At 39.2% G+C, this 26,661-nt stretch overlaps 1 protein-coding gene across 16 annotated transcripts in view; it reads right to left on the reverse strand.

Moving 5' to 3' along the window:
* The window catches only part of LOC139982656 (uncharacterized), a 333,630-nt gene that overhangs the window by 146,216 nt on the left and 160,753 nt on the right, over window positions 1-26,661 (reverse strand). For 2 of the 16 annotated variants that reach the window (XM_071995678.1, XM_071995674.1), the window contains exon 19: window positions 24,285-24,361. The exons of 13 other annotated variants lie outside the window; for them this stretch is intronic. In XM_071995678.1, the coding sequence (XP_071851779.1) occupies window positions 24,285-24,361 (77 nt within the window). Of the gene's footprint in view, window positions 1-24,284; window positions 24,362-26,661 lie in introns of those variants that run through there. One more of the 16 variants, XM_071995686.1, reaches the window with a different exon arrangement.

The following is a 26,661-nucleotide window of genomic DNA, read 5'->3' on the forward strand; positions in this document are numbered from 1 at the left end:
TCCCATAGGGTGCAGCCACAAACCGGCGCACGCAACTATATTTACAAGTTACCTCGCAGGTCCCCATTTATACACCTGGGTGAAGAGAGGCAATGGAGATAAAGCGCCTTGCCAAAGGACACAACGCAATGATCTGGCCAGGGCTCGAACCTGTAATCCTTAGATCACAAGTCCACTGCCTTAACCACTTGACTACAACGCCCTGACAGTAGTTGGAAAATTTGAGTGCCGCAGTCGGAACTTGCCGACTGTCGCACTATAATTTACCTAGGCCTATTCATATATTCTTGTGATTGTGAATGGCCAAAAAATTTCGGTTAAGATTGTCCTTTAATCAGTCATATTTACGTTTTCCTTGCCACTTTGAGAAATTGTTTCTCGCGATCTTTATACTCCACCGTACAAAACTTCGTAAGATTTTGAATACTCTAAATAAAAAATGCCTAATAGAACATCTGTACAACGTTCGCCAGCTTCAATTTGGTTTATCTATGTACTAATTTTGCTATTGGGTGGGATGATCCTGTTCGCTAGCAGGCTGGCTTCAAATAAGTTCAGGATATATATGGTCTGTGGAATACAATAAAACACTCAATGCTAATCTACGGAAGCTTAAAAGTGCCATCAACATAAGGAAAACTTTGCCCCATAAGTTGGACATTTTTCAGTAAATTGTTAAGATAACAACAATAGAATCTTATCAAAAATCAGGAAAATGTTGGATTGCTCAGTTGCTTTAACTGAGCAATCCAACAATTTTCTGCAAAATGTTTAATTGACAACTTATCATACCTCGTCAATTGGACAGTTTGCTGCAAAATGTTCAATTGTTCACTTCATTCCAACTGAGCAATTGGACATTTTTCTGCAAAATGTTTAACTGACATCTTATCGTATCTCGTCAACTCAACATTTTCTGCAACATGCTTAATTTTTCACTTAATTCCAAATGCTCAGTTGGAATGAATTTAACAGATAAACAAATTTCACGTAAGTGATGAATAGCCCACCCCTTCCCCAAGAAATAATATTAAGCGCGCTAGGAAAAAGCACTGTATTTTTGGCAATTTACTATGTCGTCAAATAATTTGTTGCGAAAAAAAAGAGATTTTTTGAGAAAAAGTGGTCCGGGAAAGAACGTGGACACAAAAACCAAACTACCGAACGACTGATCCGCTTCCAACCCCAGTCCCCTTGCACCGGTACTGTGACTGTTACATTAACATAGCTTTTGTAGTAGTCTATGTAGCCTTCAAACAGATAAATTATACTCAGTTGTTTACTTGCTTAACCAGAGTGATTAATAAGTTTGTGAAGTAATGGCCAGCGGTACAAATGTATCGAGAAAAAAATTTGATGGGGACTTTAAAAGGCGGTCCCGGGAGCAGGATGGGAGGGAATTCACACCCCTGCCTCTTTACCCTCTGAACAATTATCGAAAATAGAAGGCTTGAAGTAAGCCGGTGTTCATCCATGATCTAGCACGGATAGGTTCTCAAATAAGCTACTGTAAAGCTTCTTGATCCTTGGGTAACTAAACTAAACTATAGTAATTAGCCAGAGTGAATACTGTTATGCTCGAAAACTAATAGGGTATTAAAGTCGTCGCAACCCCCGCCCCTACCCACAACGCCCCTGGTAGCTTCCGTTTACCTAATTCCGTAAACGAGACGCTTGGACGTTTCTGAACACATGGTTGGGCTAGAGTTACCCACGAAAGAGGGAAAGGGGGAGGGAGGTGGGGTTAGTGCGACCGTGTGAGTAGTTCGAAGTTTTTCAGCCCTTTCTTTGCGCTTTTATATGTGCCCCTCACAGTCTGATGATATAATAAATAATATTAAACTTATCATAGATTATATTATTGATTATTTTCATTTATCATCAAAGTTGATTACATATCATATGTTTTGTCCCCGGAGAAATTACTCTACCACTCAATCCTCCCCACCGTTACCATAATGCTGTACTACGAATACATGTTTGTATTTCTCCTTAAGGGAAAATTTGCTTATTTCGACGTTAAGGAGAAATACAAGAAACCTGTATCTAATTAGAAATGCAAATTCTGGCAGTTACATTAACATAGCTTTTGTAGTAAACAGTCTATGTAGCCTTCAAGCAGATAGCTATACTCAGTTGCTTACTTGCTCAACCAGTGTGAATTTAAGATTGTGAAGTGAGGGCCAGTGGTACAAATGTATTGAGAAAAAAAGTTGACGGGGACTTTAAAAGGCGGCCCCGGGAGCAGGAATGGGAGAGATTTCACACCCCTGCCTCTTTACTCTCTGAACAATTATTGAAAATAGAAGGCTTGAAGTAAGCCGGTGTTCATCCATGATCTAGCACGGATAGGTTCTCAAATAAGCTACTGTAAAGCTTCCTGATCCTTGGGTAACTAAACTAAACTAATAATTAGCCAGAGTGAATACTGTTATGCTCGAAAACTAATAGGGTATTAAAGTCGTCGCAACCCCCGCCCCTACCCACAACGCCCCTGGTAGCTTTCGTTTACCTAATTCCGTAAACGAGACGCTTGGACGTTTCTGAACACATGGTTGGGCTAGAGTTACCCACGAAAGAGGGAAAGGGGGAGGGAGGTGGGGTTAGTGCGACCGTGTGAGTAGTTCGAAGTTTTTCAGCCCTTTCTTTGCGCTTTTATATGTGCCCCTCACAGTCTGATGATATAATAAATAATATTAAACTTATCATAGATTATATTATTGATTATTTTCATTGATCATCAAAGTTGATTACATATCATATGTTTTGTCCCCGGAGAAATTACTCTACCACTCAATCCTCCCCACCGTTACCATAATGCTGTACTACGAATACATGTTTGTATTTCTCCTTAAGGGAAAATCTGCTTATTTCAACGTTAAGGAGAAATACAAGAAACTCGTATCTAATTAGAAATGCAAATTTTGACTGTTACATTAACATAGCTTTTGTAGTAAATAGTCTATGTAGCCTTCAAGCAGATAGCTATACTCAGTTGCTTACTTGCTCAACCAGTGTGAATTTAAGATTGTGAAATGAGGGCCAGTGGTACAAATGTATCGAGAAAAAAAGTTGACGGGGACTTTAAAAGGCGGTCCCGGGGGCAGGAATGGGAGAGATTTCACACCCCTGCCTCTTTACCCTCTGAACAATTATTGAAAATAGAAGGCTTGAAGTAAGCCGGTGTTCATCCATGATTTAACACGGATAGGTTCTCAAATAAGCTACTGTAAAGCTTCTTGATCCTTGGGTAACTAAACTAAACTAATAATTAGCCAGAGTGAATACTGTTATGCTCGAAAACTAATAGGGTATTAAAGTCGTCGCAACCCCCGCCCCTACCCACAACGCCCCTGGTAGCTTCCGTTTACCTAATTCCGTAAACGAGACGCTTGGACGTTTCTGAACAGATGGTTGGGCTAGAGTTACCCACGAAAGAGGGAAAGGGGGAGGGAGGTGGGGTTAGTGCGACCGTGTGAGTAGTTCGAAGTTTTTCAGCCCTTTCTTTGCGCTTTTATATGTGCCCCTCACAGTCTGATGATATAATAAATAATATTAAACTTATCATAGATTATATTATTGATTATTTTCATTTATCATCAAAGTTGATTACATATCATATGTTTTGTCCCCGGAGAAATTACTCTACCACTCAATCCTCCCCACCGTTACCATAATGCTGTACTACGAATACATGTTTGTATTTCTCCTTAAGGGAAAATTTGCTTATTTCAACGTTAAGGAGAAATACAAGAAACTCGTATCTAATTAGAAATACAAATTTTGACTGTTACATTAACATATAGCTTTTGTAGTAAATAGTCCATGTAGCCTTCAAGCAGATAGCTATACTCAGTTGCTTACTTGCTCAACCAGTGTGAATTTAAGCTTGTGAAGTGAGGGCCAGTGGTACAAATGTATCGAAAAAAGTTGATGGGGACTTTAAAAGGCGGTTCCGGGAGCAGGAATGGGAGAGATTTCACACCCCTGCCTCTTTACCCTCTGAACAATTATTGAAAATAGAAGGCTTGAAGTAAGCCGGTGTTCATCCATGATTTAACACGGATAGGTTCTCAAATAAGCTACTGTAAAGCTTCTTGATCCTTGGGTAACTAAACTAAACTAATAATTAGCCAGAGTGAATACTGTTATGCTCGAAAACTAATAGGGTATTAAAGTCGTCGCAACCCCCGCCCCTACCCACAACGCCCCTGGTAGCTTTCGTTTACCTAATTCCGTAAACGAGACGCTTGGACGTTTCTGAACAGATGGTTGGGCTAGAGTTACCCACGAAAGAGGGAAAGGGGGAGGGAGGTGGGGTTAGTGCGACCGTGTGAGTAGTTCGAAGTTTTTCAGCCCTTTCTTTGCGCTTTTATATGTGCCCCTCACAGTCTGATGATATAATAAATAATATTAAACTTATCATAGATTATATTATTGATTATTTTCATTTATCATCAAAGTTGATTACATATCATATGTTTTGTCCCCGGAGAAATTACTCTACCACTCAATCCTCCCCACCGTTACCATAATGCTGTACTACGAATACATGTTTGTATTTCTCCTTAAGGGAAAATTTGCTTATTTCGACGTTAAGGAGAAATACAAGAAACCTGTATCTAATTAGAAATGCAAATTCTGGCAGTTACATTAACATAGCTTTTGTAGTAAACAGTCTATGTAGCCTTCAAGCAGATAGCTATACTCAGTTGCTTACTTGCTCAACCAGTGTGAATTTAAGATTGTGAAGTGAGGGCCAGTGGTACAAATGTATTGAGAAAAAAAGTTGACGGGGACTTTAAAAGGCGGTCCCGGGAGCAGGAATGGGAGAGATTTCACACCCCTGCCTCTTTACTCTCTGAACAATTATTGAAAATAGAAGGCTTGAAGTAAGCCGGTGTTCATCCATGATCTAGCACGGATAGGTTCTCAAATAAGCTACTGTAAAGCTTCCTGATCCTTGGGTAACTAAACTAAACTAATAATTAGCCAGAGTGAATACTGTTATGCTCGAAAACTAATAGGGTATTAAAGTCGTCGCAACCCCCGCCCCTACCCACAACGCCCCTGGTAGCTTTCGTTTACCTAATTCCGTAAACGAGACGCTTGGACGTTTCTGAACACATGGTTGGGCTAGAGTTACCCACGAAAGAGGGAAAGGGGGAGGGAGGTGGGGTTAGTGCGACCGTGTGAGTAGTTCGAAGTTTTTCAGCCCTTTCTTTGCGCTTTTATATGTGCCCCTCACAGTCTGATGATATAATAAATAATATTAAACTTATCATAGATTATATTATTGATTATTTTCATTGATCATCAAAGTTGATTACATATCATATGTTTTGTCCCCGGAGAAATTACTCTACCACTCAATCCTCCCCACCGTTACCATAATGCTGTACTACGAATACATGTTTGTATTTCTCCTTAAGGGAAAATCTGCTTATTTCAACGTTAAGGAGAAATACAAGAAACTCGTATCTAATTAGAAATGCAAATTTTGACTGTTACATTAACATATATCTTTTGTAGTAAATAGTCTATGTAGCCTTCAAGCAGATAGCTATACTCAGTTGCTTACTTGCTCAACCAATGTGAATTGAAGATTGTGAAGTGAGGGCCAGTGGTACAAATGTATCGAAAAAAGTTGACGGGGACTTTAAAAGGCGGTCCCGGGAGCAGGAATGGGAGAGAATTCACACCCCTGCCTCTTTACCCTCTGAACAATTATCGAAAATAGAAGGCTTGAAGTAAGCCGGTGTTCATCCATGATCTAGCACGGATAGGTTCTCAAATAAGCTACTGTAAAGCTTCCTGATCCTTGGGTAACTAAACTAAACTAATAATTAGCCAGAGTGAATACTGTTATGCTCGAAAACTAATAGGGTATTAAAGTCGTCGCAACCCCCGCCCCTACCCACAACGCCCCTGGTAGCTTTCGTTTACCTAATTCCGTAAACGAGACGCTTGGACGTTTCTGAACACATGGTTGGGCTAGAGTTACCCACGAAAGAGGGAAAGGGGGAGGGAGGTGGGGTTAGTGCGACCGTGTGAGTAGTTCGAAGTTTTTTCAGCCCTTTCTTTGCGCTTTTATATGTGCCCCTCACAGTCTGATGATATAATAAATAATATTAAACTTATCATAGATTATATTATTGATTATTTTCATTTATCATCAAAGTTGATTACATATCATATGTTTTGTCCCCGGAGAAATTACTCTACCACTCAATCCTCCCCACCGTTACCATAATGCTGTACTACGAATACATGTTTGTATTTCTCCTTAAGGGAAAATTTGCTTATTTCAACGTTAAGGAGAAATACAAGAAACTGGTATCTAATTAGAAATGCAAATTCTGGCTGTTACATTAACATGGCTTTTGTAGTAAACAGTCTATGTAGCCTTCAAGCAGATGACTATACTCAGGTGCTTACTTGCTTAACCAGAGGGATTAATAAGTTTGTGAAGTGATGGCCAGCGGTACAAATGTATCGAGAAAAAAAGTTGATGGGGACTTTAAAAGGCGGTCCCGGGAGCAGGAATGGGAGAGAATTCACACCCCTGCCTCTTTACTCTCTGAACAATTATTGAAAATAGAAGGCTTGAAGTAAGCCGGTGTTCATCCATGATCTAGCACGGATAGGTTCTCAAATAAGCTACTGTAAAGCTTCCTGATCCTTGGGTAACTAAACTAAACTAATAATTAGCCAGAGTGAATACTGTTATGCTCGAAAACTAATAGGGTATTAAAGTCGTCGCAACCCCGCCCCTACCCACAACGCCCCTGGTAGCTTTCGTTTACCTAATTCCGTAAACGAGACGCTTGGACGTTTCTGAACAGATGGTTGGGCTAGAGTTACCCACGAAAGAGGGAAAGGGGGAGGGAGGTGGGGTTAGTGCGACCGTGTGAGTAGTTCGAAGTTTTTCAGCCCTTTCTTTGCGCTTTTATATGTGCCCCTCACAGTCTGATGATATAATAAATAATATTAAACTTATCATAGATTATATTATTGATTATTTTCATTGATCATCAAAGTTTATTACATATCATATGTTTTGTCCCCGGAGAAATTACTCTACCACTCAATCCTCCCCACCGTTACCATAATGCTGTACTACGAATACATGTTTGTATTTCTCCTTAAGGGAAAATTTGCTTATTTCGACGTTAAGGAGAAATACAAGAAACTCGTATCTAATTAGAAATGCAAATTCTGGCAGTTACATTAACATAGCTTTTGTAGTAAACAGTCTATGTAGCCTTCAAGCAAATAGCTATACTCAGTTGCTTACTTGCTCAACCAGTGTGAATTTAAGATTGTGAAGTGAGGGCCAGTGGTACAAATGTATTGAGAAAAAAAGTTGACGGGGACTTTAAAAGGCGGTCTCGGGAGCAGGAATGGGAGAGAATTCACACCCCTGCCTCTTTACCCTCTGAACAATTATCGAAAATAGAAGGCTTGAAGTAAGCCGGTGTTCATCCATGATCTAGCACGGATAGGTTCTCAAATAAGCTACTGTAAAGCTTCCTGATCCTTTGGTAACTAAACTAAACTAATAATTAGCCAGAGTGAATACTGTTATGCTCGAAAACTAATAGGGTATTAAAGTCGTCGCAACCCCCGCCCCTACCCACAACGCCCCTGGTAGCTTTCGTTTACCTAATTCCGTAAACGAGACGCTTGGACGTTTCTGAACACATGGTTGGGCTAGAGTTACCCACGAAAGAGGGAAAGGGGGAGGGAGGTGGGGTTAGTGCGACCGTGTGAGTAGTTCGAAGTTTTTCAGCCCTTTCTTTGCGCTTTTATATGTGCCCCTCACAGTCTGATGATATAATAAATAATATTAAACTTATCATAGATTATATTATTGATTATTTTCATTTATCATCAAAGTTGATTACATATCATATGTTTTGTCCCCGGAGAAATTACTCTACCACTCAATCCTCCCCACCGTTACCATAATGCTGTACTACGAATACATGTTTGTATTTCTCCTTAAGGGAAAATTTGCTTATTTCAACGTTAAGGAGAAGTACAAGAAACTCGTATCTAATTAGAAATGCAAAGTTTGACTGTTACATTAACATATATCTTTTGTAGTAAATAGTCTATGTAGCCTTCAAGCAGATAGCTATACTCAGTTGCTTACTTGCTCAACCAGTGTGAATTTAAGATTGTGAAGTGAGGGCCAGTGGTACAAATGTATCGAAAAAAGTTGACGGGGACTTTAAAAGGCGGTCCCGGGAGAAGGAATGGGAGAGATTTCACACCCCTGCCTCTTTACCCTCTGAACAATTATTGAAAATAGAAGGCTTGAAGTAAGCCGGTGTTCATCCATGATTTAACACGGATAGGTTCTCAAATAAGCTACTGTAAAGCTTCTTGATCCTTGGGTAACTAAACTAAACTAATAATTAGCCAGAGTGAATACTGTTATGCTCGAAAACTAATAGGGTATTAAAGTCGTCGCAACCCCCGCCCCTACCCACAACGCCCCTGGTAGCTTCCGTTTACCTAATTCCGTAAACGAGACGCTTGGACATTTCTGAACACATGGTTAGGCTAGAGTTACCCACGAAAGAGGGAAAGGGGGAGGGAGGTGGAGTTAGTGCGACCGTGTGAGTAGTTCGAAGTTTTTCAGCCCTTTCTTTGCGCTTTTATATGTGCCCCTCACAGTCTGATGATATAATAAATAATATTAAACTTATCATAGATTATATTATTGATTATTTTCATTTATCATCAAAGTTGATTACATATCATATGTTTTGTCCCTGAAGAAATTACTCTACCACTCAATCCTCCCCACCGTTACCATAATGCTGTACTACGAATACATGTTTGTATTTCTCCTTAAGGGAAAATTTGCTTATTTCAACGTTAAGGAGAAATACAAGAAACTCGTATCTAATTAGAAATGCAAATTTTGACTGTTACATTAACATATAACTTTTTTAGTAAATAGTCTATGTAGCCTTCAAGCAGATAGCTATACTCAGTTGCTTACTTGCTCAACCAGTGTGAATTTAAGATTGTGAAGTGATGGCCAGTGGTACAAATGAATCGAGAAAAAAAACTTGACGGGGACTTTAAAAGGCGGTCCCGGGAGCAGGAATGGGAGAGATTTCACATCCCTGCCTCTTTACCCTCTGAACAATTATTGAAAATAGAAGGCTAGAAGTAAGCCGGTATTCATCCATGTTTAACCCGGATAGGTTCTAAAATAAGCTACTGTAAAGCTTCCTGATCCTTGGGTAACTAAACTAAACTAATAATTAGCCAGAGTGAATACTGTTATGCTCGAAAACTAACAGGGTATTAAAGTCGTCGCAACCCCCGCCCCTACCCACAACGCCCTTGGTAGCTTTCCTTTACCTAATTCCGTAAACGAGACGCTTGGACGTTTCTGAACACATGGTTGGGCTAGAGTTACCCACGAAAGAGGGAAAGGGGGAGGGAGGTGGGGTTAGTGCGACCGTGTGAGTAGTTCGAAGTTTTTCAGCCCTTTCTTTGCGCTTTTATATGTGCCCCTCACAGTCTGATGATATAATAAATAATATTAAACTTATCATAGATAATATTATTGATTATTTTCATTTATCATCAAAGTTTATTACATATCATATGTTTTGTCCCCGGAGAAATTACTCTACCACTCAATCCTCCCCACCGTTACCATAATGCTGTACTACGAATACATGTTTGTATTTCTCCTTAAGGGAAAATTTGCTTATTTCAACGTTAAGGAGAAATACAAGAAACTCGTATCTAATTAGAAATGCAAATTTTGACTGTTACATTAACATATAGCTTTTGTAGTAAATAGTCTATTAAGCCTTCAAGCAGATAGCTATACTCAGTTGCCTACTTGCTCAACCAGTGTGAATTTAAGTTTGTGAAGTGAGGGCCAGTGGTACAAATGTATCGAAAAAAGTTGACGGGGACTTTAAAAGGCGGTCCCGGGGGCAGGAATGGGAGAGATTTCACACCCCTGCCTCTTTACCCTCTGAACAATTATTGCAAATTGAAGGCTTGAAGTAAGCCGGTGTTCATCCATGATTTAACACGGATAGGTTCTCAAATAAGCTACTGTAAAGCTTCCTGATCCTTGGGTAACTAAACTAAACTAATAATTAGCCAGAGTGAATACTGTTATGCTCGAAAACTAATAGGGTATTAAAGTCGTCGCAACCCCCGCCCCTACCCACAACGCCCCTGGTAGCTTCCGTTTACCTAATTCCGTAAACGAGACGCTTGGACGTTTCTGAACAGATGGTTGGGCTAGAGTTACCCACGAAAGAGGGAAAGGGGGAGGGAGGTGGGGTTAGTGCGACCGTGTGAGTAGTTCGAAGTTTTTCAGCCCTTTCTTTGCGCTTTTATATGTGCCCCTCACAGTCTGATGATATAATAAATAATATTAAAATAATCATAGATTATATTATTGATTATTTTCATTTATCATCAAAGTTTATTATATATCATATGTTTTGTCCCCGGAGAAATTACTCTACCACTCAATCCTCCCCACCGTTACCATAATGCTGTACTACGAATACATGTTTGTATTTCTCCTTAAGGGAAAATTTGCTTATTTCAACGTTAAGGAGAAATACAAGAAACTCGTATCTAATTAGAAATACAAATTTTGACTGTTACATTCACATATAGCTTTTGTAGTAAATAGTCTATGTAGCCTTCAAGCAGATAGCTATACTCAGTTGCTTACTTGCTCAACCAGTGTGAATTTAAGATTGTGAAATGAGGGCCAGTGGTACAAATGTATCGAAAAAAGTTGATGGGGACTTTAAAAGGCGGTCCCGGGAGCAGGAATGGGAGAGATTTCACACCCCTGCCTCTTTACCCTCTGAACAATTATTGAAAATAGAAGGCTTGAAGTAAGCCGGTGTTCATCCATGATCTAGCACGGATAGGTTCTCAAATAAGCTACTGTAAAGCTTCCTGATCCTTGGGTAACTAAACTAAACTAATAATTAGCCAGAGTGAATACTGTTATGCTCGAAAACTAATAGGGTATTAAAGTCGTCGCAACCCCCGCCCCTACCCACAACGCCCCTGGTAGCTTCCGTTTACCTAATTCCGTAAACGAGACGCTTGGACGTTTCTGAACACATGGTTGGGCTAGAGTTACCCACGAAAGAGGGAAAGGGGGAGGGAGGTGGGGTTAGTGCGACCGTGTGAGTAGTTCGAAGTTTTTCAGCCCTTTCTTTGCGCTTTTATATGTGCCCCTCACAGTCTGATGATATAATAAATAATATTAAACTTATCATAGATTATATTATTGATTATTTTCATTGATCATCAAAGTTGATTACATATCATATGTTTTGTCCCCGGAGAAATTACTCTACCACTCAATCCTCCCCACCGTTACCATAATGCTGTACTACGAATACATGTTTGTATTTCTCCTTAAGGGAAAATTTGCTTATTTCAACGTTAAGGAGAAATACAAGAAACTCGTATCTAATTAGAAATGCAAATTCTGGCTGTTACATTAACATGGCTTTTGTAGTAAACAGTCTATGTAGCCTTCAAGCAGATGACTATACTCAGGTGCTTACTTGCTTAACCAGAGGGATTAATAAGTTTGTGAAGTGATGGCCAGCGGTACAAATGAATCGAGAAAAAAAGTTGATGGGGACTTTAAAAGGCGGTCCCGGGAGCAGGAATGGGAGAGATTTCACACCCCTGCCTCTTTACCCTCTGAACAATTATCGAAAATAGAAGGCTTGAAGTAAGCCGGTGTTCATCCATGATCTAGCACGGATAGGGTCTCAAATAAGCTACTGTAAAGCTTCCTGATCCTTGGGTAACTAAACTAAACTAATAATTAGCCAGAGTGAATACTGTTATGCTCGAAAACTAATAGGGTATTAAAGTCGTCGCAACCCCCGCCCCTACCCACAACGCCCCTGGTAGCTTTCCTTTACCTAATTCCGTAAACGAGACGCTTGGACGTTTCTGAACAGATGGTTGGGCTAGAGTTACCCACGAAAGAGGGAAAGGGGGAGGGAGGTGGGGTTAGTGCGACCGTGTGAGTAGTTCGAAGTTTTTCAGTCCTTTTTTGCGCTTTTATATGTGCCCCTCACAGTCTGATGATATAATAAATAATATTAAAATTATCATAGATTATATTATTGATTATTTTCATTGATCATCAAAGTTTATTATATATCATATGTTTTGTCCCCGGAGAAATTACTCTACCACTCAATCCTCCCCACCGTTACCATAATGCTGTACTACGAATACATGTTTGTATTTCTCCTTAAGGGAAAATTTGCTTATTTCAACGTTAAGGAGAAATACAAGAAACTTGTATCTAATTAGAAATGCAAATTTTGACTGTTACATTAATTAACATATAGCTTTTGTAGTAAATAGTCCATGTAGCCTTCAAGCAGATAGCTATACTCAGTTGCTTACTTGCTCAACCAGTGTGAATTTAAGATTGTGAAGTGAGGGCCAGTGGTACAAATGTATTGAGAAAAAAAGTTGACGGGGACTTTAAAAGGCGGTCCCGGGAGCAGGAATGGGAGAGATTTCACACCCCTGCCTCTTTACTCTCTGAACAATTATTGAAAATAGAAGGCTTGAAGTAAGCCGGTGTTCATCCATGATCTAGCACGGATAGGTTCTCAAATAAGCTACTGTAAAGCTTCCTGATCCTTGGGTAACTAAACTAAACTAATAATTAGCCAGAGTGAATACTGTTATGCTCGAAAACTAATAGGGTATTAAAGTCGTCGCAACCCCCGCCCCTACCCACAACGCCCCTGGTAGCTTTCGTTTACCTAATTCCGTAAACGAGACGCTTGGACGTTTCTGAACACATGGTTGGGCTAGAGTTACCCACGAAAGAGGGAAAGGGGGAGGGAGGTGGGGTTAGTGCGACCGTGTGAGTAGTTCGAAGTTTTTCAGCCCTTTCTTTGCGCTTTTATATGTGCCCCTCACAGTCTGATGATATAATAAATAATATTAAACTTATCATAGATTATATTATTGATTATTTTCATTGATCATCAAAGTTGATTACATATCATATGTTTTGTCCCCGGAGAAATTACTCTACCACTCAATCCTCCCCACCGTTACCATAATGCTGTACTACGAATACATGTTTGTATTTCTCCTTAAGGGAAAATCTGCTTATTTCAACGTTAAGGAGAAATACAAGAAACTCGTATCTAATTAGAAATGCAAATTTTGACTGTTACATTAACATATATCTTTTGTAGTAAATAGTCTATGTAGCCTTCAAGCAGATAGCTATACTCAGTTGCTTACTTGCTCAACCAATGTGAATTGAAGATTGTGAAGTGAAGGCCAGTGGTACAAATGTATCGAAAAAAGTTGACGGGGACTTTAAAAGGCGGTCCCGGGAGCAGGAATGGGAGAGAATTCACACCCCTGCCTCTTTACCCTCTGAACAATTATCGAAAATAGAAGGCTTGAAGTAAGCCGGTGTTCATCCATGATCTAGCACGGATAGGTTCTCAAATAAGCTACTGTAAAGCTTCCTGATCCTTGGGTAACTAAACTAAACTAATAATTAGCCAGAGTGAATACTGTTATGCTCGAAAACTAATAGGGTATTAAAGTCGTCGCAACCCCCGCCCCTACCCACAACGCCCCTGGTAGCTTTCGTTTACCTAATTCCGTAAACGAGACGCTTGGACGTTTCTGAACACATGGTTGGGCTAGAGTTACCCACGAAAGAGGGAAAGGGGGAGGGAGGTGGGGTTAGTGCGACCGTGTGAGTAGTTCGAAGTTTTTTCAGCCCTTTCTTTGCGCTTTTATATGTGCCCCTCACAGTCTGATGATATAATAAATAATATTAAACTTATCATAGATTATATTATTGATTATTTTCATTTATCATCAAAGTTGATTACATATCATATGTTTTTTTCCCGGAGAAATTACTCTACCACTCAATCCTCCCCACCGTTACCATAATGCTGTACTACGAATACATGTTTGTATTTCTCCTTAAGGGAAAATTTGCTTATTTCAACGTTAAGGAGAAATACAAGAAACTGGTATCTAATTAGAAATGCAAATTCTGGCTGTTACATTAACATGGCTTTTGTAGTAAACAGTCTATGTAGCCTTCAAGCAGATGACTATACTCAGGTGCTTACTTGCTTAACCAGAGGGATTAATAAGTTTGTGAAGTGATGGCCAGCGGTACAAATGTATCGAGAAAAAAAGTTGATGGGGACTTTAAAAGGCGGTCCCGGGAGCAGGAATGGGAGAGAATTCACACCCCTGCCTCTTTACTCTCTGAACAATTATTGAAAATAGAAGGCTTGAAGTAAGCCGGTGTTCATCCATGATCTAGCACGGATAGGTTCTCAAATAAGCTACTGTAAAGCTTCCTGATCCTTGGGTAACTAAACTAAACTAATAATTAGCCAGAGTGAATACTGTTATGCTCGAAAACTAATAGGGTATTAAAGTCGACGCAACCCCGCCCCTACCCACAACGCCCCTGGTAGCTTTCGTTTACCTAATTCCGTAAACGAGACGCTTGGACGTTTCTGAACAGATGGTTGGGCTAGAGTTACCCACGAAAGAGGGAAAGGGGGAGGGAGGTGGGGTTAGTGCGACCGTGTGAGTAGTTCGAAGTTTTTCAGCCCTTTCTTTGCGCTTTTATATGTGCCCCTCACAGTCTGATGATATAATAAATAATATTAAACTTATCATAGATTATATTATTGATTATTTTCATTGATCATCAAAGTTTATTACATATCATATGTTTTGTCCCCGGAGAAATTACTCTACCACTCAATCCTCCCCACCGTTACCATAATGCTGTACTACGAATACATGTTTGTATTTCTCCTTAAGGGAAAATTTGCTTATTTCGACGTTAAGGAGAAATACAAGAAACTCGTATCTAATTAGAAATGCAAATTCTGGCAGTTACATTAACATAGCTTTTGTAGTAAACAGTCTATGTAGCCTTCAAGCAAATAGCTATACTCAGTTGCTTACTTGCTCAACCAGTGTGAATTTAAGATTGTGAAGTGAGGGCCAGTGGTACAAATGTATTGAGAAAAAAAGTTGACGGGGACTTTAAAAGGCGGTCTCGGGAGCAGGAATGGGAGAGAATTCACACCCCTGCCTCTTTACCCTCTGAACAATTATCGAAAATAGAAGGCTTGAAGTAAGCCGGTGTTCATCCATGATCTAGCACGGATAGGTTCTCAAATAAGCTACTGTAAAGCTTCCTGATCCTTTGGTAACTAAACTAAACTAATAATTAGCCAGAGTGAATACTGTTATGCTCGAAAACTAATAGGGTATTAAAGTCGTCGCAACCCCCGCCCCTACCCACAACGCCCCTGGTAGCTTTCGTTTACCTAATTCCGTAAACGAGACGCTTGGACGTTTCTGAACACATGGTTGGGCTAGAGTTACCCACGAAAGAGGGAAAGGGGGAGGGAGGTGGGGTTAGTGCGACCGTGTGAGTAGTTCGAAGTTTTTCAGCCCTTTCTTTGCGCTTTTATATGTGCCCCTCACAGTCTGATGATATAATAAATAATATTAAACTTATCATAGATTATATTATTGATTATTTTCATTTATCATCAAAGTTGATTACATATCATATGTTTTGTCCCCGGAGAAATTACTCTACCACTCAATCCTCCCCACCGTTACCATAATGCTGTACTACGAATACATGTTTGTATTTCTCCTTAAGGGAAAATTTGCTTATTTCAACGTTAAGGAGAAGTACAAGAAACTCGTATCTAATTAGAAATGCAAAGTTTGACTGTTACATTAACATATATCTTTTGTAGTAAATAGTCTATGTAGCCTTCAAGCAGATAGCTATACTCAGTTGCTTACTTGCTCAACCAGTGTGAATTTAAGATTGTGAAGTGAGGGCCAGTGGTACAAATGTATCGAAAAAAGTTGACGGGGACTTTAAAAGGCGGTCCCGGGAGAAGGAATGGGAGAGATTTCACACCCCTGCCTCTTTACCCTCTGAACAATTATTGAAAATAGAAGGCTTGAAGTAAGCCGGTGTTCATCCATGATTTAACACGGATAGGTTCTCAAATAAGCTACTGTAAAGCTTCTTGATCCTTGGGTAACTAAACTAAACTAATAATTAGCCAGAGTGAATACTGTTATGCTCGAAAACTAATAGGGTATTAAAGTCGTCGCAACCCCCGCCCCTATCCACAACGCCCCTGGTAGCTTCCGTTTACCTAATTCCGTAAACGAGACGCTTGGACATTTCTGAACACATGGTTAGGCTAGAGTTACCCACGAAAGAGGGAAAGGGGGAGGGAGGTGGAGTTAGTGCGACCGTGTGAGTAGTTCGAAGTTTTTCAGCCCTTTCTTTGCGCTTTTATATGTGCCCCTCACAGTCTGATGATATAATAAATAATATTAAACTTATCATAGATTATATTATTGATTATTTTCATTTATCATCAAAGTTGATTACATATCATATGTTTTGTCCCTGAAGAAATTACTCTACCACTCAATCCTCCCCACCGTTACCATAATGCTGTACTACGAATACATGTTTGTATTTCTCCTTAAGGGAAAATTTGCTTATTTCAACGTTAAGGAGAAATACAAGAAACTCGTATCTAATTAGAAATGCAAATTTTGACTGTTACATTAACATATAACTTTTTTAGTAAATAGTCTATGTAGCCTTCAAGCAGATAGCTATACTCAGTTGCTTACTTGCTCAACCAGTGTGAATTTAAGATTGTGAAGTGATGGCCAGTGGTACAAATGAATCGAGAAAAAAAACTTGACGGGGACTTTAAAAGGCGGTCCCGGGAGCAGGAATGGGAGAGATTTCACATCCCTGCCTCTTTACCCTCTGAACAATTATTGAAAATAGAAGGCTAGAAGTAAGCCGGTATTCATCCATGTTTAACCCGGATAGGTTCTAAAATAAGCTACTGTAAAGCTTCCTGATCCTTGGGTAACTAAACTAAACTAATAATTAGCCAGAGTGAATACTGTTATGCTCGAAAACTAACAGGGTATTAAAGTCGTCGCAACCCCCGCCCCTACCCACAACGCCCTTGGTAGCTTTCCTTTACCTAATTCCGTAAACGAGACGCTTGGACGTTTCTGAACACATGGTTGGGCTAGAGTTACCCACGAAAGAGGGAAAGGGGGAGGGAGGTGGGGTTAGTGCGACCGTGTGAGTAGTTCGAAGTTTTTCAGCCCTTTCTTTGCGCTTTTATATGTGCCCCTCACAGTCTGATGATATAATAAATAATATTAAACTTATCATAGATAATATTATTGATTATTTTCATTTATCATCAAAGTTTATTACATATCATATGTTTTGTCCCCGGAGAAATTACTCTACCACTCAATCCTCCCCACCGTTACCATAATGCTGTACTACGAATACATGTTTGTATTTCTCCTTAAGGGAAAATTTGCTTATTTCAACGTTAAGGAGAAATACAAGAAACTCGTATCTAATTAGAAATGCAAATTTTGACTGTTACATTAACATATAGCTTTTGTAGTAAATAGTCTATTAAGCCTTCAAGCAGATAGCTATACTCAGTTGCCTACTTGCTCAACCAGTGTGAATTTAAGTTTGTGAAGTGAGGGCCAGTGGTACAAATGTATCGAAAAAAGTTGACGGGGACTTTAAAAGGCGGTCCCGGGGGCAGGAATGGGAGAGATTTCACACCCCTGCCTCTTTACCCTCTGAACAATTATTGCAAATTGAAGGCTTGAAGTAAGCCGGTGTTCATCCATGATTTAACACGGATAGGTTCTCAAATAAGCTACTGTAAAGCTTCCTGATCCTTGGGTAACTAAACTAAACTAATAATTAGCCAGAGTGAATACTGTTATGCTCGAAAACTAATAGGGTATTAAAGTCGTCGCAACCCCCGCCCCTACCCACAACGCCCCTGGTAGCTTCCGTTTACCTAATTCCGTAAACGAGACGCTTGGACGTTTCTGAACAGATGGTTGGGCTAGAGTTACCCACGAAAGAGGGAAAGGGGGAGGGAGGTGGGGTTAGTGCGACCGTGTGAGTAGTTCGAAGTTTTTCAGCCCTTTCTTTGCGCTTTTATATGTGCCCCTCACAGTCTGATGATATAATAAATAATATTAAAATAATCATAGATTATATTATTGATTATTTTCATTTATCATCAAAGTTTATTATATATCATATGTTTTGTCCCCGGAGAAATTACTCTACCACTCAATCCTCCCCACCGTTACCATAATGCTGTACTACGAATACATGTTTGTATTTCTCCTTAAGGGAAAATTTGCTTATTTCAACGTTAAGGAGAAATACAAGAAACTCGTATCTAATTAGAAATACAAATTTTGACTGTTACATTCACATATAGCTTTTGTAGTAAATAGTCTATGTAGCCTTCAAGCAGATAGCTATACTCAGTTGCTTACTTGCTCAACCAGTGTGAATTTAAGATTGTGAAATGAGGGCCAGTGGTACAAATGTATCGAAAAAAGTTGATGGGGACTTTAAAAGGCGGTCCCGGGAGCAGGAATGGGAGAGATTTCACACCCCTGCCTCTTTACCCTCTGAACAATTATTGAAAATAGAAGGCTTGAAGTAAGCCGGTGTTCATCCATGATCTAGCACGGATAGGTTCTCAAATAAGCTACTGTAAAGCTTCCTGATCCTTGGGTAACTAAACTAAACTAATAATTAGCCAGAGTGAATACTGTTATGCTCGAAAACTAATAGGGTATTAAAGTCGTCGCAACCCCCGCCCCTACCCACAACGCCCCTGGTAGCTTCCGTTTACCTAATTCCGTAAACGAGACGCTTGGACGTTTCTGAACACATGGTTGGGCTAGAGTTACCCACGAAAGAGGGAAAGGGGGAGGGAGGTGGGGTTAGTGCGACCGTGTGAGTAGTTCGAAGTTTTTCAGCCCTTTCTTTGCGCTTTTATATGTGCCCCTCACAGTCTGATGATATAATAAATAATATTAAACTTATCATAGATTATATTATTGATTATTTTCATTGATCATCAAAGTTGATTACATATCATATGTTTTGTCCCCGGAGAAATTACTCTACCACTCAATCCTCCCCACCGTTACCATAATGCTGTACTACGAATACATGTTTGTATTTCTCCTTAAGGGAAAATTTGCTTATTTCAACGTTAAGGAGAAATACAAGAAACTCGTATCTAATTAGAAATGCAAATTCTGGCTGTTACATTAACATGGCTTTTGTAGTAAACAGTCTATGTAGCCTTCAAGCAGATGACTATACTCAGGTGCTTACTTGCTTAACCAGAGGGATTAATAGGTTTGTGAAGTGATGGCCAGCGGTACAAATGAATCGAGAAAAAAAGTTGATGGGGACTTTAAAAGGCGGTCCCGGGAGCAGGAATGGGAGAGATTTCACACCCCTGCCTCTTTACCCTCTGAACAATTATCGAAAATAGAAGGCTTGAAGTAAGCCGGTGTTCATCCATGATCTAGCACGGATAGGGTCTCAAATAAGCTACTGTAAAGCTTCCTGATCCTTGGGTAACTAAACTAAACTAATAATTAGCCAGAGTGAATACTGTTATGCTCGAAAACTAATAGGGTATTAAAGTCGTCGCAACCCCCGCCCCTACCCACAACGCCCCTGGTAGCTTTCCTTTACCTAATTCCGTAAACGAGACGCTTGGACGTTTCTGAACAGATGGTTGGGCTAGAGTTACCCACGAAAGAGGGAAAGGGGGAGGGAGGTGGGGTTAGTGCGACCGTGTGAGTAGTTCGAAGTTTTTCAGTCCTTTTTTGCGCTTTTATATGTGCCCCTCACAGTCTGATGATATAATAAATAATATTAAAATTATCATAGATTATATTATTGATTATTTTCATTGATCATCAAAGTTTATTATATATCATATGTTTTGTCCCCGGAGAAATTACTCTACCACTCAATCCTCCCCACCGTTACCATAATGCTGTACTACGAATACATGTTTGTATTTCTCCTTAAGGGAAAATTTGCTTATTTCAACGTTAAGGAGAAATACAAGAAACTTGTATCTAATTAGAAATGCAAATTTTGACTGTTACATTAATTAACATATAGCTTTTGTAGTAAATAGTCCATGTAGCCTTCAAGCAGATAGCTATACTCAGTTGCTTACTTGCTCAACCAGTGTGAATTTAAGATTGTGAAGTGAGGGCCAGTGGTACAAATGTATCGCAAAAAGTTGACGGGGACTTTAAAAGGCGGTCCCGGGAGCAGGAATGGGAGAGAATTCACACCCCTGCCTCTTTACCCTCTGAACAATTATCGAAAATAGAAGGCTTGAAGTAAGCCGGTGTTCATCCATGATCTAGCACGGATAGGTTCTCAAATAAGCTACTGTAAAGCTTCCTGATCCTTGGGTAACTAAACTAAACTAATAATTAGCCAGAGTGAATACTGTTATGCTCGAAAACTAATAGGGTATTAAAGTCGTCGCAACCCCCGCCCCTACCCACAACGCCCCTGGTAGCTTTCCTTCACCGATTTTCGTATACGAGATGCTTGAACGTTTCTGAACAGATGGTTGGGCTAGAGTTACCCACGAAAGAGGGAAAGGGGGAGGGAGGTGGGGTTAGTGCGACCGTGTGAGTAGTTCGAAGTTTTTCAGCCCTTTCTTTGCGCCTTTATATGTGCCCCTCACAGTCTGATGATATAATAAATAATATTAAACTTATCATAGATTATATTATTGATTATTTTCATTTATCATCAAAGTTTATTACATATCATATGTTTTGTCCCCGGAGAAATTACTCTACCACTCAATCCTCCCCACCGTTACCATAATGCTGTACTACGAATACATGTTTGTATTTCTCCTTAAGGGAAAATTTGCTTATTTCAACGTTAAGGAGAAATACAAGAAACTCGTATCTAATTAGAAATGCAAATTTTGACTGTTACATTAACATATAGCTTTTGTAGTAAATAGTCTATGTAGCCTTCAAGCAGATAGCTATACTCAGTTGCCTACTTGCTCAACCAGTGTGAATTTAAGTTTGTGAAGTGAGGGCCAGTGGTACAAATGTATCGAAAAAAGTTGATGGGGACTTTAAAAGGCGGTCCCGGGGGCAGGAATGGGAGAGATTTCACACCCCTGCCTCTTTACCCTCTGAACAACTATTGCAAATTGAAGGCTTGAAGTAAGCCGGTGTTCATCCATGATTTAACACGGATAGGTTCTCAAATAAGCTACTGTAAAGCTTCCTGATCCTTGGGTAACTAAACTAAACTAATAATTAGCCAGAGTGAATACTGTTATGCTCGAAAACTAATAGGGTATTAAAGTCGTCGCAACCCCCGCCCCTACCCACAACGCCCCTGGTAGCTTCCGTTTACCTAATTCCGTAAACGAGACGCTTGGACGTTTCTGAACACATGGTTGGGCTAGAGTTACCCACGAAAGAGGGAAAGGGGGAGGGAGGTGGGGTTAGTGCGACCGTGTGAGTAGTTCGAAGTTTTTCAGCCCTTTTATTGCGCTTTTGTATGTGCCCCTCACAGTCTGATGATATAATAAATAATATTAAACTTATCATAGATTATATTATTGATTATTTTCATTGATCATCAAAGTTTATTACATATCATATGTTTTGTCCCCGGAGAAATTACTCTACCACTCAATCCTCCCCACCGTTACCATAATGCTGTACTACGAATACATGTTTGTATTTCTCCTTAAGGGAAAATTTGCTTATTTCAACGTTAAGGAGAAATACAAGAAACTCGTATCTAATTAGAAATGCAAATTCTGGCTGTTACATTAACATGGCTTTTGTAGTAAATAGTCCATGTAGCCTTCAAGCAGATAGCTATACTCAGTTGCTTACTTGCTCAACCAGTGTGAATTTAAGATTGTGAAGTGAGGGCCAGTGGTACAAATGTATCGAAAAAAGTTGACGGGGACTTTAAAAGGTGGTCCCGGGAGCAGGAATGGGAGAGAATTCACACCCCTGCCTCTTTACCCTCTGAACAATTATCGAAAATAGAAGGCTTGAAGTAAGCCGGTGTTCATCCATGATCTAGCACGGATAGGTTCTCAAATAAGCTACTGTAAAGCTTCCTGATCCTTTGGTAACTAAACTAAACTAATAATTAGCCAGAGTGAATACTGTTATGCTCGAAAACTAATAGGGTATTAAAGTCGTCGCAACCCCCGCCCCTACCCACAACGCCCCTGGTAGCTTTCCTTCACCGATTTTCGTATACGAGATGCTTGAACGTTTCTGAACAGATGGTTGGGCTAGAGTTCCCCATGAAAGAGGGAAAGGGGGAGGGGTTTGGGGTAAGTGCGACCGTGTAGATAGTTCGAAGTTTTTCAGCCCTTTTATTGCGCTTTTATATGAACCCCTCACATTCCTGATGTTATAGTAAATAATATTAAACTTATCATAGTTTATATTATTGATTATTTTCATTTTATCATCAAATTTTCTTACATATCATATGTTTTGTCCCCGGAGAAATTACTCTACCACTCAATCCTCCCACCGTACCCATAATTCTGTACTACGAATGCATGTTTGTATTTCTCCTTAAAGGAAAATTTGCTTATTTCGACGTTAAGGAGAAATACAAGAAACTGTTAAGGAGAAATACAAAATACTGTTAAGGAGAAATACAAACTTTTCCCCCTAATCCTCATTAGTAGGAAAAATACGTTCGGGGGAAATTTTTAAAGGTCCAAAAAAGGTATATCCTAAGATCTTATTAATTTAATCTCAAAAGACATGTAGCACATTAGAGCACATCATGACAAGTATTTCATGAAAATTTAGATATTAAAATATAATTTATTTCCATGTTATTCGTGTTTTCCCTCAATTTCCCCTTATGGTTCACTTTTTTCCATTTCCCCCTATGGGTCAAACCAGTGGTATATATATATATATATATATATATATATATATATATATATATATATATATATATATATATATATATATATATATATATATATATATATATATATATATATATATATATATATATATATATATATATATATATATATATATATATATATATATATATATATATATATATATATATATATATATATATATATATATATATATATATATATATATATAGATCATTAGTGAGAGAGGAAAACTGGAAACGTCAATAATGGAGTTGTCGGTGTAAGGGGTGGGGTGAGGCACATGCCCCTTCCGAGATCGTTGATCCGTCCCTGGCTACCCTGTGTATATAATAGGGATCAGCGCTGTAATGATGTCACTGTTCCTCTTTCTCTTCCCGGTGTCTTGGCGTTTTTCTTCTACTCCCTCCTTTCTCCTTTTTCTCTCTCTCTTCTTTTTCTTTTCCCTTCCTTCCTCTCCTCCTCCTCTTTTTTCCCCCTCTTTTTCTTCTCTTTTTTTTCTCTCCTTTTTTCTTACCCGGGGGGCGCGCCCCCAACACCCCCCCCCTGGATACGCGCCTGGTTTAACATTTTCAATAGTGAACATCAATAAAAAACGTATTTACGGTCGTAATAAACAACAACAAAACAGCATTAACATTTCGATGAATTAGTTGACTTGTTGTGAAAAAAGTAGACATTTCACGGTTGCTACTTTATGATTAAACAGTTGAAAATTCGAGAAACTTAGCCGAAATTTTGAGATTTAAATTCTGAATTTTCGGTATAAAATAGCAACATTTCCAATGTCCTACTTGAGCCATCGTAGTACCGAAAAGAAAAAAAACACCTCAGACCTGCAAATCCAATCGCTTTCTGTCTCCTTATGTTTAAATCGCTTCCTACGATACTGTTTTCATTACTATTTCTCATGACGTACGCAATCAGAAAGCCTTTTTAAATATTTTCTAGTATTGTTATCTGTATGATGGGCTCGATACACAGTTATATGTACTTGCTTAAATAATGTAGGAGAGTGATGGCTTATGACAGTCTTTAATGCAGCAGATTGACTTTATCAAGAAAAATAATTTACTGAACTTGTTGCACAGTACAATCTACCCTGTACTGTACGACATCAACAAATAAATGATATCTGACAAATTTTCTGACTCATGAATATATGTCCATGTCTATTGCAACATGTAATGACGCCCGGTGATATAGCGCCCTCACTTTGACTGAACCTAAAACCCAATCAATACGCGACTACGGGAATGGTTTGAACTGTAAACAACATGATATACATGGAAAGACACCCAATTGATTAATCAATGAGTACTTTACCTTTCACTCCCCGAGCTTTCAGTGTGGATAGAGATGGTCCGACGGGTGTTAATGAGGGCAGCAGACAGTCAGATAGTCTATAATCAGAGAAAGAAATAGAATCAGTCATTTGTCATTATATCCTTCTTTAAAGCAGCATTTTGCGTTGGGTCGCTTTTTTCCACCTTTTTAAAATGTGCATCGATTTTTTTAGATGTATCAATCATAAAACAGCAAACTAAGATACCATCCAAGTTTCACCCTGCCAAGAGCGTTAATTAGCGAGTAATTAACGATTTATGTCGATAACGAGTAAAAGTGTCCTCGACAAAGTTTTCATATCTCCAAATCCACTAGTTTGAATTCCACCAATCAGTGAATAGTATATGTTTATTCATGAGCATTTTGCGTTTGATCGCCGTTTTCTACTTTTTTGACATGTCCATCGAGTTTTTTACATGCATCACATCACAAAACAGCAAATTAAGATATTAGCCAAGTTTTTCCCTGCCAAAAACGTTAATTGGCGAGGATTCCACATACAAAATTAATCGCATTCAGTTCCCAAACCCACTAGTTTGAATTCAACCAATCAGAGATGCAGGTTTAGTTATGAGCCGTTGCTAAAAATAGATTCAAGACTTAGCCTTGGTACAACCAAGGAGTTGTTATGCAACTCCCTGGTACAACTGCCATATAGACTGTACACAAATCAAGCGTGGTGTTATATTACGTATCTGTCAATGACGTTCGTAGTGTTTAAATATTCATATTATGGGCGAGGTTTATTGGGTTCCCAACGGAAAATATCTTGGAGAACAACAAAGTTGAAAGTTGCAATTTTTTCGACTTTTATGCCACCATTTGAAGTAAAATATAAATAGATAAGCTAGTTATGTATGTCGTTATGGCATAGTGGAGTCAGTGAGGTTGAGAAAAATCATAGAAAAGGACGCAAAATGCTGCTTTAATTGTTACTAATTTGGATACTGCAGTATAAGGATTAAACCATAGAACGCAATACATCCATAGTTGTCCCTCCCTCTGTAACAGCCGTTTCTTGGAAGGATCAGGAACACACCGGCTACGGAAAAGCTTGAAAACAACTAAAGCGGTATCATGGATGCTTTTTCTTTAAGGCCAACATTTTTACTCCAAATCCAAAAGCCTCTAAACAGGTTCTATTGTGACATCGAGCCCTCAATCGGAAACTTGTTATAAATAATTACAGTGGGGCAGCAGTGAATAGATAAGTTGAAGTACGGCTCTGTTTCATTATTTTCAACTCACTCAAACCCCCCTCCCCCAACCCCCTCTCTCTTCTTTCCCACCCAGTCCGTTATGTTCATTGTCGGGTGCTCATAAACGGTACCACACTAGTCCAAACAGACATATATCGCTGATGTAACCTGACATGTTTTCCAACTCTATCTGAAGGTAGAAAGTTTACAAAATGTAAATCATGCAATGCTTTGCTCTTACATTATCCATTTGTTTATTTTTGTCTATCAGTTATGAAAATAACCGATCATTTTCAACATACCTTAAATAGAAGGAATATCTCGAGGGCGCTTGTAAGGAGGGGGGGGGGTCGTATTTGGGGTGTGGGTTGAGAATATTGGAGGTGTGGGTGATCTCTTCTAGAGTAAGAGGATTTTGAATTAATCGTCATAGAAGAAGTATCACATCGACTTTTTTCCGTGTCAATTCGTTTGAATATAATTGTAAATTGTTAATTTACTACTACAACTTAATTTTCTACGAGTTTTATTAATCTCACAAACGTATAAACAGACCCCCGAATAAGCCAACAAACAAATAATACTAGATATGAACCTTCATTACGTCTTCAACATGACATCGTTAAGGTAAAAACCAAACCAGAATACAAAGATGCATCGTGGTTTCGATGATGTAACAGTTTGAGCAGTTTTCTTTATGAATCTGACTACCGTAATGTATAATGAAGGTGTACAACATACTTGGTATTGGTCAAAGTAATACAGTGAAAAGCAGTGTTATGTGACAAACAATAAATTCAAAATGACACAGGCTGTCCTAAAATTACAATTGACCCCAACAACAGGCTTCTTGTACTAACTGTAATACTTAATATGACACCTGTCCTTGTTGAAATATTGTGTTATTTTTTTCTCTCCACTATTTGACCCCTGTTGAACTCAAACGACCCTTGACCTCCACCCACAAAATTAGGCTTCTTGTACTCAATATGGTACAAGTACATATCAAATATGCGATCTGTCCAAGCTTCCCTTTCGATATTATGTTTCGTGAGGTGTGTTAGGGTAGAGGGACAGGTAAGAGGAGAACAAAGTAACTGTTTGGCGTTTGTTGACTTCAAATGACCTATGACCTCCATCAAAAGCAATAAATACCG

This window comes from Apostichopus japonicus, chromosome 16, assembly GCF_037975245.1.
Source record: "Apostichopus japonicus isolate 1M-3 chromosome 16, ASM3797524v1, whole genome shotgun sequence".
In the NCBI taxonomy this organism is placed as follows: domain Eukaryota; kingdom Metazoa; phylum Echinodermata; class Holothuroidea; order Aspidochirotida; family Stichopodidae; genus Apostichopus; species Apostichopus japonicus.